General features: G+C 43.4%; 1 protein-coding gene across 5 annotated transcripts in view; it reads left to right on the top strand.

The window, feature by feature from the left end:
• Positions 1 to 15,269, top strand: part of LOC137430191 (solute carrier organic anion transporter family member 4A1) — a 144,043-nt gene that overhangs the window by 97,874 nt on the left and 30,900 nt on the right. For all 5 annotated transcript variants that reach the window (XM_068120848.2, XM_068120844.2, XM_068120845.2 and 2 more), the window contains one exon: positions 11,761 to 11,915. In XM_068120848.2, the coding sequence (XP_067976949.1) occupies positions 11,761 to 11,915 (155 nt within the window). The remainder of the gene's footprint in view (positions 1 to 11,760; positions 11,916 to 15,269) is intronic.

The raw sequence follows: 15,269 nt of genomic DNA, 5'->3' as shown, positions 1-15,269 counted from the left end.
ACCCTGTCCTTGAAAGATAATTCTGGCCTCGCTACCAAAGAGAACGTTCTGGCCGACCTAGATTTGCTACCAAAGCAGAAAAGGTGAGCCCGAGGACAATACTAGAAGCAGGTTTATATTGTTGACTCCTGTACAGAAAGTTACTGCTGTCAAGACAAATTACGAGATAAACTCGTAATGCAGTCAGAGGTTTAATTTTTGCCAGGACACATTGCCTTCCAGTCATCTGTCTGATCAATCTTTTCATCTTCAGGCTATCAGTGGATTCAACAGCTCGACTCACCATAATGTTTGTGAACAAGGAAACAACATCGACCTTGCAGGCCATCATCTCTCCTGCAGTTGATCGATAAGGTCAGGGGAATAAGATAAAGTCCCAGCTGTTCCCGATGGATATCTTTCCTGTGAACCTACCAATGACCGATAACAGGAATTTTGACTGCATATGATGGAGCATTTGTCGGACGAATGTCAAGACGGAAGTGTGTCGAGGCACCATCCCCTTTTGAATCTTCGGCCAAACCATAAAACCTTGGGAGCTACATCTTTAGTTCTGTATGGCTGATAGTAAAGCTTAGTTTAATCTCTCTCATGTTCTTGGTGTGGGATAAACGGGACATACGCTTCGATATAATTAAAGAGCACCCAACTACACATGCTGCGACACGATGTACATGGTAATGTGATGATGACGAAATGACCCTTGAACATCCTGAGCTGACACAGTCCTTGCATCTAGTGTTCTTAGATAGAAAATAGATCAAATTGACCTTCAAATCCAGAGGATGTTTGGAAGTTCTCTGTTGTGCCAAGTCTTTTCTCAGTATGTACTCGACAACTTGCTGAATTAAATGCTTTGGAGATAATGGTATAGACTCTGCTGTGAGCTTGAATTCCTACGATTCACTTCACTTGCCATGCTGCAGTAAAAATCTGTCATCACTACTGTTGGCCCATGTTGTAGTTGGGGCATCCTTTTTTTTTTTTTTTTTTTTTTTTTTTTTGGGATACAGAATCGAGGCTCATGAAAGAGCTAACATTTATTTCACAAACAAATCAAACAGACAAACAAAATATATAAAAAGAGCGAGCGGTAGACAAGATGGGGAGAGAAGGGGAAGCGCACAAACACAACATTTGAGAGCAGGGACATCGGGAGATGTGTGGGAGGGAGAGGGCGTGGGGGGAGGAGGCGTGGGAGGGGGGGGGGGGGGTGGGAGAAGTATAAAACACAAGGACACCAAGGACTTCCAGGACAGAAGTTGGTATTTCAAAAAAGTGGATTTGGGGTTAAATTAGTGGGGGTAGAAAAGATCAAGGTTTTGGATGGGGGAAGATAAGAGATGGTGGTCAACAACTGTTTTAAAGACGTGGAGGGAGGAGTGGGATTGAAGAGAGTGAGGGAGTTTGTTCCAGAGGTGGGAGAAAAGAGGAATGAAGGAGTGAAGGTGAGCAGAGTCTTGATTTTGGCAGTTTAACCATAAGAGGGTTGCAGGCAGATCTTGTGCAACCTGTAGGAATATTTGGGGGACAGAGCCTAGAGAGAGCTGGGGGAGCAAGGCCGGAGATTAGTCGGTAGAAGACGGAAGGAGTTTTGTTCTTTGATTGTTTGTTCAATCCAATTTTGTTCAATCCAATTCAATTGTTCAATCCTTTGATTGTTTTCATATATATATATATATTGTTGCGGATATGGGATTTGCATCCATCCATATCCGCTTGTAAATATTCCCCTATTTCCTCAATACTTCCCAACTCGCCCCAATCCCCCATTCCCTAGTCCCACTTTCTGTAAACAACACTCTGTAGACCCGACCTCCCCCTATTTCCCCCATCAAATGTCGCATCCAGGTCCACCGCATCTGAGGTAGACAACGATAGGACATCTTGCTAGTTATTCTTAGTCTATGTCAGTTAAGGTTTCGTTTCCATTAATTCTGACCCTTCGTTGCACCAGAATGTGATTGTATGGCACCGTTAGGAAGTTTAGGACCTCCCAATACCTCCCCGCAGCTCTTCCTCACAGTTCTCTTCAACAACAACAACAACAACAACGAGTGCAGGGAGTGCGCGTCCTCACTCCGGCTTGGTAGGAGTGGTGGGAGGACACCAGGCCTTCCCAACGAGCCGCCATCGGACATGTGCTCGACGGGGTTACCAAACAGAGGTAGAACATGGCTCCCTGTCGGCTCCTCGTCAAGGGCGGAGCCCGGTAACCCCCGCACCCAATGGAAGCGGCGGACCGGCCCCAGTTGGGGCGGAACCAACCAGCCGAGGGCGTGTCACTCCCCGCTGAGCATGCGCAGTGCGAGAGAGGTGACGTCAGAGATGCGCGCTGAGCTTGGAGCAAGCAAGACCACCTCCGAGCGCTGTGAGACCTCCCTGCATCTTGAACCGTGCTTTATCCTGTCCCCGAGCCAAGGTGCACCTTGTGCCAGCGACCTACCTGTCCATTCCTGCCATCAATCCCCGTGTGAGTCTACCTTGTCCGTTTGTCCGTGGTCTGTCGGGGAATAGGTAAGACTGTATTTAAGTGCCCATCTCTTCTGTGTCTTTACCTCACTCTGCCTTGTAATCTACCCCCTTTTCTCCACCACTGTAATTATACCCTCCTCCGGAGGTCTTGAGAACTGTACCCCCCTTGCGTCGTTTCATCTTTCCCAGTCGTCGTGTCCTTTCTATCATTGATTTGGCATAGCGCGATTTGTCCAACGGCTGGGTGAATCGGGTGAGTCGGGTTTAGTCGGGGAACAGCTGTTCGGCCGCGGTTACACCACCGCTCGGTAAAAAATAACATCTAATCCGCGGACCGTAACAATATATATATATATATTTATTTATAAACAGGAATCAAATTCCTGCGAGGGGCTAAGTGTGAAAAAATTCTGACTCAATGCGGGGCTCGAACCATGGACCTCCGTTGATAACGCGTCAACAGCCCACTGCCCTATTGAGCCAGCCGCAATCTCCTCAGAACTTTTCCACACTTAAAACTGCGAGGTTTATCATGGCCGATGTCTTACGTGCCTGCGAGGCAGACCCCGAATGTTAGCGTAAGTGTTGAACAAACCTGAATGGGGGACATACACATACATGCATGCGTATGTATGTGTGAATAAGTAGAAATGCATTGAAGATTAATATATATATATATATATATATATATATATATATATATATACATATATATATATATATATATATATATATATATATCAGTCACTATGCGACCTTCATATCATCAGTGGAGAACCGCCAGCAAGGTGGCCCATACAGCTGCTGCTGCACCTTGCTGGGAGCGATAAGCACCGCCTGCCACACGGTAACGTTATCTCTGGTATCCACTCATCATATGGAGTCGACCTGGTTGCGGTTGGGAGTTACTAATAATGGTATCTGTAATCTGGTTCTCCAACCTAATGAGCGGACAACATGACGTCATCGACCATGCATGTCCGTATTGCCTGCAAAGCTCCAGAGGAACCATCTAGCAGTGCGTCATTACCCATATATATATATATATGTGTATATATGTATATATATATATATATGTGTGTATATATATATATATATATATATATATATATATATATATATATATATATATATATATATATATATATATATATATATATATATATATGTGTATATATACATATATATATATATATATATATATATATATATATACACATGATTAATATATATATATATATATATATATATATATATATATATATATATACACATGATTAATATATATATATATATATATATATATATATATATATATACACATGATTAATATATATTATTTATATATATATATATATATATACACACACACACACAGGGCACCACATTATCTATTCTTTTTTTGTATGCCCTAATGGGCACCCATTTTTAGCTCACCTGGAACAAAGTGCAGGGGAGCTAATACGATGGCGCGTCAGTCCATCAGTCCGTGAACACTTGAAACTTCTTCTCTGAAACCGCTAATGTGATTGCGACCAAATTTGGCACAAATTATATTTGTTGCGTTGTGACTAAAGTTTGTTCACGGCATTAAACAAATCGGGGACTAAGGGGGTTTCCTGGTGTCAAAGTGGATCCAGGTTTGACCCCCCAAAATAGATATTTGCTTTTTCCTCTGAAACTACACACATTATTTCTATGAAACTTGACCACAACCTTCATCACCCATGATGTACCAATGTTTGTTCACGGCATTAAAAAAATCTGCCACTTTGGGGGTCTAGGGAGGGTTGCCCCCCAAAATAGGTATTTGCTTTCTTCTCACAAACTACACATGCAATTTCGATGAAACTTCATCACCCGTGATATACCAAATGTTTGTTCAAGGCATTGGAAAAATTGGGGTCTGAGGAGGTATACTGGGTTGGGGGAGGGGTGGGGGGGTTGTCCCACAAAATAGGTATTTTTTTTGTTGAAAGTCATGATTCTGTTTGTATGATTCTCGATGCTGCCCTGTCTTCTAGCAACCTTTGAAATTGGTTTAAAATACCTTGTCAGTGCAGTATACTGGATTTTCTACCAGGTGAACACCAGGGGTATTGCCCCTATGTTTTGTAGTTCATTTTTGGGTGGGTGCCAAAGTCAAAATTTTGGGCCCTTACCCCTTCTCCCCCCACCCCCGAAAAAAGCTGCAGAACTTGCTTTCTCTGATATTCGATTTTTGAAAAAAAGAAAAGAAAGTATATTTATGCATTCACTGATCATTGAAATGTCAAGAACATCAATCAGCTTTTATTTCATTTAAATGGGCAGCTATTTTTTTTCCCGTGCCATTCCTACATCCGGAGTACAGTACAGTACTGTCATATTCCATGACAGAGTGAGACAGAAATGTTCGTTTCTTAAACATAAGTAAGATATTCATTTAGATTGAACTTCAACATCACCATGTTAGAAGTACTCAGCCCTTACTTACACTGATACTGGAATTAATATAATCTTGTATTCGCAACAACAACAAATATGCAATGGCATTGTTTGCCAAAATGGTTGATTTTAAAGTAACTGTAATGTCACTGGCAGAGGCACCAGCCGAGCTCGCCGATGTACCGGCCGAACACGAAGGCACACTCTCATCTCTATCCATTACAACTTGTCCTCCTGCTGCATCAGGAACACTCTTCTCTTGACTTTCTGCCCCACTCTCCACATTTTGTCTTTTTGCAGGGCAAAGCCGAATTGAGAGTCTTTTTCGACTCGTTCCTCTAATTTCTCTCAATCGATCTAGTTTGGCCCTAATTGGGTACTCTTTACTCTTACAGGAGGGGCGAGGTCCGAGGGAGTGTCATGTGTGGTGTATATTAATTTATATAATGTTATATTTAATATCTCAATTTAAGTTCACTTTCAGACTAGTTCATTCTACTGTTTTTTTTTTTTGTGTACTGAATCGAGGCTCGTGAAAGAGCTAACACTTATTTCACAAACAAATCAACCAGACAAACAAAATATATAAAAAGAGGGAGCGGAAGACAAGATGGGGAGAGAAGGGGAAGCACACAAACATAACATTTGAGAGCAGGGAGATGTGTGGGAGGGAGAGGGCTTGGGGGGAGTAGGCGTGGGAAGGGGGGCGTCCACATCCATCTTTGATTATGGTGTGTAAAGCCGGCTGAGGCCCTCACTTTTCTTTTTCTTCCGTCCTCACTTTTGCACCTTTATTCACGATTAAATTCGTTTCCTCCACAACCACTTCAGGGATTGATACAAAACTTTAAACATAGGAGTGGCTATCCACCAATTTTTTTTTAAACAAACTTGCATGATTATTAGATGGGAAATGTAGCCGGAATTCCAAAAAGTCTGTTTTCTATTGCATGGATTGCACGGCCTTTCATGTATTAGCAATAAACGGCCTTGATCTCGCTTCGCTCAGCTTTGCCGAATTATGATTAAATTAAGTTTAATAATCCACCAGCCACTAAACTTTTGCTGGTGTGTTCTACTAGTATGATTTATAACATTTTCACCTCTGTGTTGTGTACATGGAATACCCCCAAAAGCTCATTTGCATATTTTTAAGAAATAAACGACCAGAAAACTGCGTAAGACCAGAATGAGAGCACTATGTGAGCCCATTACTGAACATAGCTTCGAGACTTGACTGACCCACTCCCACAAGTTATATGACTCATTCTCCGTAGTAGTCTATATATATATATAAATAATAACCACCTTTAGAGGCCATTTTTCCCCGCGAAGCGGGGGTTGGCCTTTTTCGGGAACCGTGGTTGTTGTTGTTTTTAGGTCCCCTTTTTGAAGCAATGTTTTACGGCCGGATGCCCTTCCTGACGCCAACCCTTTTTGCCGCCTTTAACGACAAACAGGGAATTACCAGTGAACTGGTACTCAATTAGCCGACCTCGGAAGGATGACAGGCTGAGTCAACCCCCCTGGCGTTAATTCAGCGATCGACCGGGATTCGAACCCAGGATCCTAGGATCCTAAGCCGGCACCCTAGCCGCTAGCCCAACACCATGCACCAGTCTGCATGGGCATTATTATCCCTGACTGGTGTAGGCCTCCTCATGTACCATACTGACGATAAAATATTCTCAATCCAATGCCACCAATATTTATCATAATAATGTGTGTTTGTTTGGACACTGCTCACAGTTGATCATCAAATTGTGAATCATTATCAACAAGTCGTTTTCACATCTTGGTTCATGTATTTGCAAGTTCGCTGCATCTTCCCACAGACCAATGCGAGTGTCATGCATTAAGGAGAATTATTAATTGTACCTCTAAATTTTGTGATATTTCATCTTACGAAGTAGATTTAAAAACCCTTGTCGCTCTGATCATGGCGATTGTAAATTTGGGGTCAAAATTTATGTTCATTGTGATTTTGAGGGTGCTCGACACCACATTTGGATGCCTCTGGCACCTGGACACCTATTAATGTCAAGCCCTGTATACAGGTATTGAGGCTCATGGAAGTTTGGAACAATCGGCAGCAAAGTCCCGGGGCAAAGGGTCAACAAGCGGAAAGTATGGAAACAGGTGAAATCGGACAGTGCAGTGTGCAGTAAAGCTCATGCGTAGAATTGGGAGAAACTGAGGATGGTGGTGGGTGGAAAATTTTAACTCCTGGTGGGAAGAGCATGAAACGATTTTGGTGAGCATTATTCATAAACTTGGGGAGGATTGCAAGATCAGGTGTCTGGACGTATTGGCAAAATGTGCATGACCTGGAGGGGCAATATTATGGGCAGAGAGGAAAAAGGGTGGAAAGAAACGACCGGAACAAAGCTAGACATAATACAAGGCCGGCAGCATGTGGTGAGCAGTAAGCAGATCCTGATAATGAGCAAATTATTATTTGCATGCACAACCCTTCCTTTCTGGATAATACCTTCCTCGCTGTTGGCCCCATGGGCTCCTGGGATTTAAAGGCACCCTGAACTGAGACCTCGCTTAATTTACATCCTCTAGCAACTCCCCCACTCCCGCCCCTAAATTTAAATTTGGGAGCAATATATTATTTTGTGAAGACTACTTTTATTTGTTATTGTAAGTGCAATGGTAATTAAATGTACAAAGAAAAAAAAGCAGCTCTGTTTCTTTCTTTTGGAGGAGGATGGGCTTGCAGGAAGAGACGATGAGAATCTTTGCTTCATGACACCATTTTGTTGAGAATAGTTCATCGTGTATAATGTGTTTTGATTGTCGTTTATGTGCCTTATTGTGGTAGCGGACAAATGTTCCAAAGTGATAGCAAATGTTGCACACACGCATCTTGCACTTTGTCACGAGAGCAAATTTTCCAAAGGTTGTAGCCTCCGCGCAGAGCCGCCGCTCTTAACATGGCTTCCATCTGCGTTATTAGAGCAATCGAGTGAAATTCCAAATGCAATTTTAAAAACGCCAGCTCGTTGTGCCGTATTGTGGTTGGTGTTTTATCTACATCACGTACCAGCTATAGCGCAATATGTATAACTTGCAGCTTGGCTCGTTGCCTTCTTGCCAGCAATGTCAGGACCAAAATATCCGAGGACCAGAGCCATTGGTCGTGTCAGGTGCGGTAGATTGTGAATGCTGCAAAACAACAACTTTTTGCTCATTTCGTTCATGGTATTCTTCAAATTTTAATTGGTCTGATTCTGTGAAGAATATTTGTCATCCAAACCGATCAAATATGTACTTTAAAACTAATTTATGGTTGTTTGTCAAAGTAGCAGTCAAGCGAACTGGGATTAGATGGATTGTTTTGAACAACCCGAGGCTCGTCGGAACCCGTTTGCCTGTCTGCCTGGCACCTAATGAAGGCCTTTCTGCCTTTGTGGGATCCCTGTCGGCGGCAGCTTCTGTGAACATATGCTTAAATTAGAGCTGGCAGGTGTGAATGTTCCGAACACTGATCCCTTTGTTCTTTTGTTTTTTTTGCATTCCACCTTTTGTTCCACTATTCAGCTCTGCTTGTTAAAAAATAGCCATAAGTAGTTGCTGGACTTTGTCTGCCGCACAAAGAAATTCGGACATGGGTGGTGTTGTCTGTTTGTTACCTCCATTTCAAATTTTTAGTTGAGTATTCGTGATTTTTTTTTAATTTCTCCGATCGTCTATTTTTATTTTTTTAATACAAGGGAATTGTCTCGGGCTGGGAGGTCTTCCACAGAAACGTGCTCTCCCTCATGTGCAGATTAATCCCATTTTGTCTTTAGTTATCCTAGTCATCCAACCATCCATGGTACCACTGAACCCTGTTGTGAGGTTGTTGTCTCAAAACAACTTGCGTTATTCTTCTGGTAAGCAAATCCAACCGAAGTCGACCTCAAATTATTCCACAAAGCCTGCAACAAGTGTGTCCGTTCTCCAGAGAGCCAGAAAACAACATCTGTCCATTCTCAAGAATGGCTTTCAACGAATGAGCTCCTCTAAAACCTGGTGGTGCCATGTTAAATCTATCTCCAGAGTCTGCTCCCCCTCCATTCCTTCCCTCTTCAAATGGCGCCACAGCCGACTCAGCTCGTAAGAAGGCTGAATGCTTCGATTTTGTGTTTGCGTCCAGGTCTTGTCCCAAACCCATTGCTCTGTACCCATGCCCCCCACCCCCCACCTCCTCCCTTCCCCACCCCTTAGGTTTCTGCAGGGATCACGTGCTCCACCAGCCACCTCCTTATGGTGAAACTCCCAAAATCCAGAACCACTGCTCACCACCACTTATTTGTTCCTCTTTTTTCCTGCCTACGAAATCAACTTCTACATCCTCTTTAATCTCATTCTTCCCTCAAGGTCTACAGGACAGCTGTTCACCACCATCTCAGATCATTCCAAAACCATGGTCTTTTCTGTCCCAGTTAAACCAAACCTCCCCCCTCCCCCACCCCCCTGCTCCGCACCTCCCTCAAATTTGTATTTTTTTCTTTTCCGAGAGTTTGTTTCTGTATCTATCTTGTCCACCCCTACTCCTCATTGTTACCCACATCCCTTGTTGTCCGTCTCTTTATTTTCTCCCTCAGCCCTGCTGTTGGCATCTGACTGCTTCTCTTTCTGCTGTTCCTTTTGTTCTGTTTTGTCCTTATCCATTCTGTATTCTAGCTCTTCCACGAGCCTTGTATACAAAAAAGGTCTCTGTTCATGGAAGAACTAAACGGCAAAGGGCAACAAGCTTATAGACTGCCTAAGGGTGGTGGGGTGGTTGAGGATGGGTGGACACACAAGAAGGAGACAAGGAATAACACAAAACGAGTATGGTAATAATAGGCCAGAGAGAAACTGAATGGGATGAATCAGGTTGTTTTGAATAAATGAGGCATGAATGAGCGCATAATGTGATGATGGGCAGCGCATCTGAAAGACTAAAGTGAGGAAGGAGGACAAGACAATAGACAGATTACATCATCCTCACTAACCTGGTGGGAATGGTGGGATGGCAGATCTTTTTTTTTTTTTTTTTTTTTGTATTCAAGATCAAGGCTCGTGAAAGAGCTAACATTAATCGCACAAAAAAAATCAAAGACAAATACAAGATATAATAAGGGGAGTGGTAGACAAGATGGGGAGAGATGGGGAAGCCCACACACAGCATTTGAGAGCAGGGACATCGGGAGATCTGTAGGAGGGAGAGAGCTTGGGGGGAGGTGGGAGAAGTATAAAACACGAGGACACTGCAAGGACTTCCAGGAAAGAAGTTGGTATTTCAAAAAAGTGGATCTGGGGTAAATTACCGGGGGTAGAAAAGATCAAAGTTTTGGATGGGGGAAGATGAGAGATGGTGGTGAACAGCTGTTTTAAAGACCTGGAGGGAGGAGTGGGATTGAAGAGAGTGAGGGAGTTTGTTCCAGAGGAGGAAGTAAAGAGGAATGAAGGAGTGAAGGTGAGCAGAGTCTTGATTTTGGCAGTTTAACCATAAGAGGGTTGCTGGCAGATCTTGTGCGACCTGTAGGAATATTTGGGGGACAGAGCCCAGAGAGAGCTGGGGGAGCAAGGCCGGAGAGGAGTCGGTAGAAGACAAAATCCACCAACCTGCCTGCGTTGAGTGAGTGAAAGGCCCTCGGAGTTAGCTTCATTGCGGGAGATTCCAATTATTCTGAAAGCTTTGGTTTCAACAGCGTGAAGCCGAGCTAGGTGTGAGGCAGGAGTACCAGCCCAGAGGGGAGAGCAGTATTCCATTGAGCTGTGGATGAAAGCCTTGTATGTGGTGAGGAGCTCAGGTGTGCCAGGGAAGGACTTCGCACGACGGAGGATGCCCAGTCGGCGACTGGCTTTGGAGGCCAGCTTGGAAATGTGGTTTTCCCAGGAAAGATCATGGCAGATAGTGAGCCCCAAAAGCTTGAACGACAGAACTTCTTGGAGAGAATTGTTCAGAAAGTAGATGGGAGGGTTGTCCAGTCGGTCTTTTCAGAGAGACAAAGTAAGAGTGTGAGATTTGTCAGGATTGAAAGACATGTTCCACTTGTTTGACCAGTGTGTGATTTTGTCTAGGTCTGCAGAGAGTGAGGCGGCTGCAGACTGCCGATCTGAGGGATGAGGAATGGAGCGGCAGAGAGAGGAGTCATCAGCAAAGAGATAGAGAGGATTTTCAAGAGAATCCGAGAGATCGTTGATGAAGACCAGAAAAAGTACAGGGCCCAGAGCACTGCCTTGGAGAACTCCAGCCTGAACAGGAAGGGGAGATGAGAGAAACCCATTCAGGGCCACACGTTGACAGACTAGAGAGGAAGTCCGCAAGCCATGCGTGGAGATTTCCATGGATACCATAGGAGGAGAGTTTGGTGCACAGAGCGGTGTGCCAGAATGTATCGAAGGCACGTGATATGTTAAGGGAGACAGCTCTATTTTCCTGTTTGGCATTGAGGACCTCCATCCATTGTTAAATTGGACCTCCATTCATATTGAAGGATGTTGGAGATCCTTTCGAGCCCTTGCAGGAATGCTTCCCTGATATTGACTTAACTTTCTGGGATCATCTCGATGCTCAATTTATTTCAAGCCACAGCAGGACTCCCATTGAGGATACCAACCCTCTGTCCTTTCAGTTACAGTATCACACCATGCTGTTCGTAAGTTGTTTGGCCATTTTGAGCGCAATGTAGTGCTACGATAAAGTAGATTTTGTATTGATCGGTGATGATGGGATTGTTTAAGAATTTGAATAATCGTATTTGCTGATAATCTTTCTATTTCTCTGTGATCCTATGGTTCCCTCACCTTTCCTGTTGCTTCTGTTTGCTTCGTTGATGCGACTCACCGTTCACATTGCTTGTCTTGCTTATTCAGAGCGGCCGCAACACTCCTGCAGAACCGAACCTTCGTGAGTTTGTGTCTGGCCGGAGCTACAGAAGCGACGCTGATTTCCTCCATATCCACATTTGGTCCCAAGTTTCTCGAGTCGCAGTTCAACCTGAGTGCATCCAGAGCTGCTACAATATTTGGTGAATTTGACCTGCAGTGTTTTTCACAACCTTTCACACTTGAGCAGACTTTTTACAATGTACTGTTAAGCATTGAGCATCATTGCATTTGACAACGTTTTCTTCTTCCTGGCCCAGCTTGCTGCTCTAAAGTTATATATTTTATTTTAACTTTATTCCATTTTTCAAAGTTCCCATATAACTAACTCTCCCTAATGAGATAAAAATTCGCTTCTTGACCAAGTTACATTTTAACGTACAAGGTCCGAGAAACACTCTTGTGTAAAACCTGCTTTGTATTGTTTGAAGAGTTGAACAAAGGTCTGAAATAACCCTTTAGTGTAGGCTGCTATGTCTTAAAAATGGCTGTCGTGTTTTTTTTTTTGTTAAAAGCAAAATTCCACTTGATTCCTTGTCTTTGGGATGTCACATGTTCGAAAAAATAGGTTGTTAATTTTTTTAAACGGATTAAGGGTGTCAAATCCAAGATGGCCACCAAAATATATAAATTCCATTAAAACTGGTATTCTGAACACAGTATGAGGTCCAAATTAATGATAATACCCATAATTTCAATACCAAGGAGTTCAAAAACAATTAATTTCAATATGGCAGTCAAATTCAAATTCAATTTCAATATGGCAGAAGGAAGCGGCATTGACCAGGCTTGGGTCGAAGCTGGACTATATTCTCCAACAACCGTAATGCAAATCCTAAATGGAAAACATCTCTACAGGTCCCTAGAAGCACATACTGTAACATTGCTTGCTCTATACCATCTCTACTTTGACAGGTTCCTAACAAAAGCAGCAGAAGAGAAAGTGTTCCTAAGTGAAGCGTCCATTGATTTGGAAAAAGCATATCAGAAAGATATCAGCATGAACACAGGCAACCGTCAAAACCTCAGAGATGCCGTCAGAGAAACCATGACCATGTTCAAATCTAGAGATATCCTCACAAAGTTGGGACAGTTTGAAAGCAATCCAGCACCAATTCAACACTACATCCGTAACTACTTGAGGCAGTTTGAAACTATCCTTCAGTATATTAGAGCTACCAGACAACGGGACCTGCTGCTGCATATGGAAAGCACTGAAGCTCTTATCAAGTACTTCTTTGCTCACGACCACCTGAACTACGCACGTTTGCTCCCTTTGTACCTGTCAACAATGCAGCAAACAGAACAAGTTTTTCCAGATGTCTGGGCAGAACTCCTGAAAGGAAATTTCTGTGTGACGAAGGGGATTGCTGCATTCACTTCAATAGGTCCAGATCATGGAATTGAGCAGGAGAACCGCAAACTCAAGGTCATTGGAGGCATTACTGGAATAACCCAAATTGAGAGAGCTCTAGACCGTTTCTTCCTGATTGCACCTGACTTGTCTAATCTAGTAGAGGAGTTTCAAAGAGAATATGGCATGGAAGGTGCTGATACCAGAGACCAACACCACGAGATCACAGGGGGAAAGTCCACCCGAGTAATGAGAAAATCCGCTAGATTGACAGAGGTATTTGTTGTTCATGGAGACCCATTCGTAACCGATGAGTGACCTGTGTAACCTTCTTACCAAGAAAGTAATTGATGAAAAGGTAACAAAGGACATAGTAGACCGCGATGCCATCGGACAACAGTTGTTCCAGACATTTGTCAAAGAACGCCTTACAGAAGGAAAACTTTCAGTGTGGGATCCAATGAAGAGAAAGAACATAGGCACTTTCAAAAGTGCCAACACAGTGAAGAAAGTGAAAGCAGGTGACAAACTCATTACAGTCAAAGAAGAACGAGGACTTCTACAGAGGTTTATAGTAGCATCAAGAAGCCGTCCAGACCTTTATCTAAAGGACTGTATTGGGAAGTATGAATTTGGAATTGTTCCACGTGCCCTTTTCGCTTCGGATGGGTCACTTCTCCTAGCATATGACAAGGCTAAGGTCCTTCATCATCCTGAAGCGCTAGTTACCAAGGAGCAACCTAGCCCAACAGAAGCCACAAGCGATCCAGCTAATGCCATGCCGAGTGTTTCTGGCGACCAAGTATTGAGTGAAAACTCCCAAACTGAAGTACCACCCCAAGCCGAGGCGCCTGAAGTACAAGATGCGCAGCCTGAGCAAGAAGCTTCAACTGACATGTCCGACATGTCTGAGAAATTTAAAGTTGTAGTCATAGATGGCATGGCCCTCGTTAACTCCATCTCCAAGACAGACAAAATGAAAACATGCAGTGATTTTGCCATGTCATTTCTTGAAAAGCTCATCAGGATTGCAGCTAACTACGACGAAGTAAGACTGGTATTTGACAGATACGTCGAAAGTTCTCTGAAAGAGCAAATGAGAAAAAAGAGAACAAAGGGAAACTCGACCTACTATCACATCCAAGATAGTACACTGATCCAGAATATTTCCTTGAAGGACTTCCTTTCAAGTGTCAAAACCAAGGCAGAACTTGTAGAGTATTTAGCTGCAAAGACTCTGGATCACAGCAACAGCTCTGCCAACAAATTGAAGAAGTTCATGGTAACCTTCGGCACTGAGACAAAAGGCAATGTAAGTGTGCCTGATGAATTGGTAAAACACGGTCATGAAGAAGCGGATACGTTACTCTTGCTCCATGCCCTAACAGTTAACGGCGATGTAGAACTTGTAATAGACTCTCCAGATACCGATGTCTTCTTGCTGATGATCCACATGTATCCACAGCTACCTGCTGAGACATATTTCCTTACCGGAAAAGGAAAACTGAATAGGAAAATTGCAGTCAAACCTATCTTTGAAAAGTTAGGAGTTAACCGCGCCTCAGCTATTCTCGGGTTTCATTCTTTCACAGGATCAGATATGTGTGGCAGGTTCGCCGGCAGGACAAAGGACTGGTGTATGAAGGTGTTCATGTCCTGCGATGATATGATACTGGATTCACTTGCTTCACTTGGCAAATCTGCTGCTACACCCTCTCCAAACGCAATTGACCAACTGGAAAGGTTCGTTTGCTTGTTGTACATATCCAAAACACACACCAAAGTAAATGCACTACGATGGTTCTTGTACTCAAATCGACAGGCCGAGGGAGAGAGTCTGCCTCCAACCTCTGGATCATTGACACCACACATTCTGCGAGCACATTATATTGCAATGATATGGATGCAGGAATGCGAAAGTCAACCGTCCCTTCCTTCTCCCACTGACTACGGATGGAAGTCAGAGGAAAATAGATTTCTTCCGGTGATGTGTTTGAACCCTCCAGCACCAGAGGCCGTGACTAAGCTGGTAAAATGTGGCTGCAAATCAGAATGCAAAGGAAACTCCTGTAGTTGCCGCAGCAATAAACTCCCATGCACAGAGGTCTGTAGCTGTTTGAACTACGGCTGTAGCAACAATGAA

The sequence above is a fragment of the Myxine glutinosa genome, chromosome 6, assembly GCF_964187855.1.
Source record: "Myxine glutinosa chromosome 6, kmMyxGlut1.1, whole genome shotgun sequence".
Taxonomy (NCBI): Eukaryota; Metazoa; Chordata; class Myxini; order Myxiniformes; family Myxinidae; genus Myxine; species Myxine glutinosa.
This window is presented reverse-complemented; position numbering and strand designations above follow the sequence as displayed.